General features: G+C 33.5%; 1 protein-coding gene across 1 annotated transcript; it reads right to left on the minus strand.

The window, feature by feature from the left end:
• Window positions 1-568: 568 nt before the first annotated feature.
• Window positions 569-1111, minus strand: LOC149577268 (chaperone protein dnaJ 20, chloroplastic-like). Its single transcript, XM_089795995.1, has one exon. It carries the CDS (start codon window positions 1109-1111, stop codon window positions 569-571), a length of 543 nt encoding a protein of 180 aa, XP_089652121.1.
• Window positions 1112-5837: the final 4726 nt, after the last annotated feature.

The following is a 5837-nucleotide window of genomic DNA, read 5'->3' on the forward strand; positions in this document are numbered from 1 at the left end:
ATTTTAAGTCAAATCATTATGTAGAGGATTGATTTTACATAAAACGAAAATAATTTGGCCCAAACGGCATGAAAGGTCAAGAGGAACCACTTAGAAGACGGAAATCATTTGAACAAAATAATTTTGTGTCAACTAAATCTCTACGCACCTGGTAACATTTCTTTTGAAAGTCCAAAAAACATGAAGAAATATGACTTAAAGCATTGCATTTGTAAGTTTCCATCCACGAGGCAATAGTGTAAAAGAAAATTTGCATTGAACTCTGCACTGGAATATTTCTGATATCCATTAAAAATACTCAGAGTTCTTATACATAATTGTTAGAGATGAACTTCTGAATAACTCTAAAATATTCATTCTTGGTAGGTCCAAAATTTATGACATACAAAATTGAGGCATACTGAAACAGGGAAACCATAAGTTCATATGTTGACTAATCTATTAAGTCTATTGCTTGCCTGTTTTATTTGGGTGGAATGTTTGAGCATCATAGATTAAGGTTTGATTCTTAGACTAAAAGTATTAAATAGTCAAAATTGATTTACTTTTTCTAAACTTCTTTTTTCTTCTAAGAATAATCGTATGTAGGAACTTCGACAACTGTTTGGCTTCTGCGCATTCTGCCTCCCCAACTGTTCCTGCCCACGCCCATGCTTCTATTCAGCCTTTGAAGCTGTTCTGCCCATTGTTGCTTGCCAGCATCCCTCACACTCCCATTTCTCTTGTTCAGCAACATTATTTGGGGGTTGAAATGAAGGTTGAAATCATAGTCAGCTCTGAGCATGGGATCAGAGAGAGTCTCATAGGCTTCCTGAACTAAAAGAAATATCTTGCTTGATTCCTCTCTTTCACCAGGGGGGCAAACATCTGGATGGTAAATTCTCACCTTCTCTCTATATGCTTTCTTCAACTCACCCAATTCCACACATTGGGACACAGACAACACATCATAAAATGTGTTGGCCCCCTCCATTAATGTACAATTGTTCACAGCCCTTATGGTCAGCTGCGCCCTTTGCAGCTTTGTCCTCCTCAATGAATAACTTGTGGATTTTGCAGGGAGGGTATGGAGATGAGGTAATGAATGAGCATGAAATGATAACTTGGCCATAATGTTTTGTGATGTTGAAAATAACCACCCAAATAGTTCAGCTCAACTTAATTAGAGGAAAGCCAAGTACTGCCCATACAAAGAAACAAGGATTACATGCTTATATAAACTCATAAACATGCCATTTGCACTGTAATCTCAATTCAACTCTTCATCTCAGTCCAAAAAATTGAATCTTTGTCAATGACATTGTATAATATATGCTCACCATATCATTAAGAGATTTTTGTACATGGTTTATATAAATTATTGTCTTTTCCTGAGCTTTGGTTCATATATTCAAGAAAACCTTTTAGGATCTTGACCTTATAGATAGGACAACCATAAATACCATTCTTAATTGTTTTGGAGTAAATTTATTAAGATAACCAGATTATACCTTCGGTTATATAATGAATGGAGCCATCTCTCAATCCAAGCTTACATAGCTGCTGATATCATATTGAATTTGATTTTGTAATTGAATTTGAGGGCACCAAATGAAAGAGGAAGACTCCAGAATTCAAGTCATGTCAAGGCATAGAATTTCACATGCATCTAAATCTGATAGTACGATGCTCAGGCATTAATAGTAATATTTTATGTTTGTTTGTGCTAACTCGCAATCCCATCAATAAATCTAAAGTCTACCGCTTTGTTTCCATCAATTAACCGGAATGAGTCAACACATTTCAAGACAAAATAAGTAAAGCATTACTCTATGGTTTCTGTCGCTTTTGGGTTCATTTTCTTAGCTTATATACCCTTTGTATGTTTGGTGATTTTGTGAGAGCTTCCAAGTTATTCCCATCCATTACAGGTGTTCTTTTTTTTTTTTTTTGTCAAATTCTATAGTTTAGGGGAATAAATTATGTAGATTAAATATATTTGTAATAAAGGTTAAATATTTCAATAATTTTTTGGATCAATAATTTATCCATTTGTTGGCATTTGCAATGTCAAATATTTCAAATTGGTTAATCGAAGCATTAAATTTTATCAGTTAAATGCTAGAGGTGATTATTGGTTTAAAAAAGGCAAAATGTTCATGAAGGTAAAATAATTGAAGCACTGATTCAACCCCAAAACAACCCCCCCCCCCCACATCTTAGTACTTCTCAATACTTGTAGCTACCAATAATTGGCATTAGAGCTTCTAGTTCTTGAAGAAAAGTTTAACAAATTAAGTTAGTTCGGGACAATGGCTAGCTACAAATATCAAAGAGAATTGGAAGAAGCTTTGCAATATGCGATCGAACAAATCTTTGAACTAAAAGACAAATTGAGAGACTCTTTTGAAAAAGAAAGGCACTAACTAAAAAACCGCATATGAGTTTGGATGAATTGGACAAACTCTTTGAAGGAAGTGTTAGTTCAGTGGAAGTAGATGTTTTAATAAGAGAGCTAATGGAAAAGAATGATGAATCACTTGAGAAAAACAAAGAACTTAAAGAAAGGACTAGTTTGATAAGAAAAGATCAAGAATCTGAGGCCACTAGGTTAACTGAACTAATGGATAAGGTAGAGACTCTTGAAAATGAGAAAAATGATGTTGAAATGAGATATCAAGATGCCCTTGAGACAATGACTAGAAAAGATTTGGTCATAGAGAGACAACAAAATAAACTGCAAGCTCGAAATGACCTGATCAGTAAAATTAGTGAAAGGAGTCAAAATCTTGAAAATAAAAATGAAAAACTAAAGAAGAAAAATAATGATCTGGATAATGAGTTGAAATTTGAAAAGGAAGTAAATGCTAGACTAACAAAGTTTGAAGAAAGCACGATGGAATTAGACATACTACTAATAAAGAAAAAGGAACAAATATCTATCGATAAGACCACTATCGAACACTTCACAAAGGCAAGAGGTAAATCATTAAACCCTAAAGAATCTACAACTAATGAAAAGGAATAAGGTAAAGCAATTTCTGGGAACAGGATCATTCAGAGAATACCTACAATTATAAGTAAGGAAGTGTAACAAAAACAATGTCCATTGGTTACTACTTCAAGTGTAATAGGTATGGATATAAAGCTCATAAATGTAAGATAGAAATGGACATTAGAGAAACAATTAGAAAGTTCAATGGATATTGTTATAGGTGCAAACACTATGGACATAAGGTAGAGAGATGCAAAACTAGAACACCAAAAATTAATAGACTAAATATTTTCCATAAGACTTTTAAGTTGAACTTGTAAATTGCTATCAGTATGGTGCAAAAGGACATAGAACACTTGAATGTGGATCAGGAATATCATGCCCTTGGATATCACTGAAAATGTTGTGTTATTTATGCTCATAGTATGGACACTCTAGCTGCAACTTCTAGTATCGGTGTTGCGATGAAAATAACCAAATCGGAAAGGGTAAAAAAACTATAGACAAAGAATAAGTAAGGAGCAAGATACAAAGAATATGGGTAAGAAAAGATGAAAAAACTATTACCACTGAGGAGCCCTTGTTAGACGACATGGGAACTTCATCAACAAAATAATCAGGTAAGTATTAACATGGGACATAGATCTATGAATGTTTATTTATGAAATAAGAAGAAAAAATAGAAGGTTGTCAGTAAGTATATAACAATAATTGATAAAGTAAGAATAGACATTGTGCTAACAGTTTCAAAAGGGATAGTTAGTCACCATCGGCCAAAATTTATTAGTGGATACACTAACCACTAAAATAAGTTTACTATATATAAGGGAGTAGTATCTAAAGGTTTTCATATCAAAAGAAACAAGCGAACGTTAAGAGCGAAAAAGAAGCAAGTGCATAAGTAAAAAGAGAAAAATTGTAATTTGAGAGAACACAACATGGAAGAAAGGAATATGTTGATAAGATAATCTGACAAAGAGGAACCCCAATATAGTTTGTGTTCGTTAAATTTTAAGGATCTCTTTGATGTTGGAGCATTAATGTGAATACCAGAAGGAGTACTATTGACAAAGGACATAACTAGATAGATCGTTAAAGCATTACAACATTTGAGGTCAAATTGCAATGGCAATTTGTGATGGCAATATAATTTGTGGTGATTTTCATGTTTTTTTGTAATTTTCCCCGATGTCATCACAATACCAATGTTGCCATCGTAATTGTGACACCCACATGAGTATTTTTTTTAAAATGACAAATCATTCCCTATTTGTTTTGATTGTGGAGATTTTTCAGCAAAAGAGGGTAGAGAGATCCAAACAACGGTGGAGAGCTCTAAGCGTTGTCATGCCCTTGTCATGCTCTATGAATTCATTACTGTATTCTCTACATTTCATTGTTGTGGCCTTGCTCTACGATTTCATTATCATGCCCTTGTGATATCTATGTTCGTTGTCATGCCCTTGCTCTATGATTTCGTTGTCGTGCCCTTCCTCTGTGATTTTGTTGCCATGTCATGCCCTTGTGATCTTTGTACCCTTTCTCTATGATTTTGTTGTCATGTCATTCCCTTGCTCTGTGATTTTATTGTCGCGCCCTAGCTCTATGATTTTCTTCAAGGGCTATGTAAATATTTGTTTCTTGTCCTTCTAAACAAGTATCTCTTTATATTTCCTTCTAAACATGTATATTTAGAGATCTTTTTAAAGGTGTTTATTACATCTTAGCACACTAGAAAAATTGATCTAGTAGCATACATATTCCAAAATCCAAATAATAAAATAATAAAACTCACTCAACCCATGCTAAGTGACTTACCTCAAGATCCTCCACAAACATAATGCAGACTAGGAAAAATGGGTAGAGTTTGCAAGAAATTTTACAAAAACATATCATTGCAGATATTTTTAGAAAGAAACTAGCCATAACCCAATTCAATGGGTCTAGTTGTTGATTAGTTGGGTTGATTAAAAATTCTTGTAGAATTTTCATTAGGTTAGGTACAATAAAATGAACAATCAAGTGTTCCTAGCTAGCAAGATCAAATACAACTTTTCATGGTGATAAAATTGCATATGCTAGGAATTGAAGAATAACTGCACTGAAGAGTTGAGTGTAAAGAGTTAAAGAAGAAAATTTTTCTTTTGTGTAAATGCCATAATCATGGGGCTCATTCCCTTGTAGAAGCCTCTTCCACAATGACATTACCTCTAAACCATGCAAAGGATGTTGAAGTGGTTCCCAACCTTGAAACACTCTTATAAGCATTTGATACTTGGGATCATTGTAGGGAGATTGTGCGAATACTTGAAACACTCTTATAAGAATTTGATATTAGGACTGTAAATTATCAAAAGACACTTGCAAGTGATTTCAATTTCATAGTACCTACCACAATGCTTTCTTGTATTCTATCCAATATCTCCCATAATATCCTCTATGTTTTCTAGTTGTTGTTTATTTGTGCAGTCTCTTTCTAAAGTTTCTCCTTCTCCTTCTCTTTCTAAAGTCATTCCTTCTCCTTTTCTCTTGTGCCTTAAATTTTTATTATCAAACTTCTATATATCTACCTCTACCTTATCTAAAATAAACTTCACATTGTGTTATAACTCTGGCATAGGTGTTTGATCATCGATAGCTTTCATTTCATCATTCAAGTTTTCAAGATTGAGTCAACAACCTCACTTGTGGACCTCTCATGTCAAGCACTTTCTATATTGTTTCAATGCCATGTTCTTGCTTCTAAGCTAATAGTTCTTTAGATGCATTTTCTTGTAAAACATTAATTTTGTCGAACAATTATAAACTCTTAGAAAGTACATTGTTATTTTCATGTATGTATGTATATATATGTATGTATGTA

The sequence above is a fragment of the Cupressus sempervirens genome, chromosome 1 (assembly GCF_028749045.1).
Source record: "Cupressus sempervirens isolate cs-2001-9-10 chromosome 1, ASM2874904v1, whole genome shotgun sequence".
Lineage (NCBI taxonomy): Eukaryota > Viridiplantae > Streptophyta > Pinopsida > Cupressales > Cupressaceae > Cupressus > Cupressus sempervirens.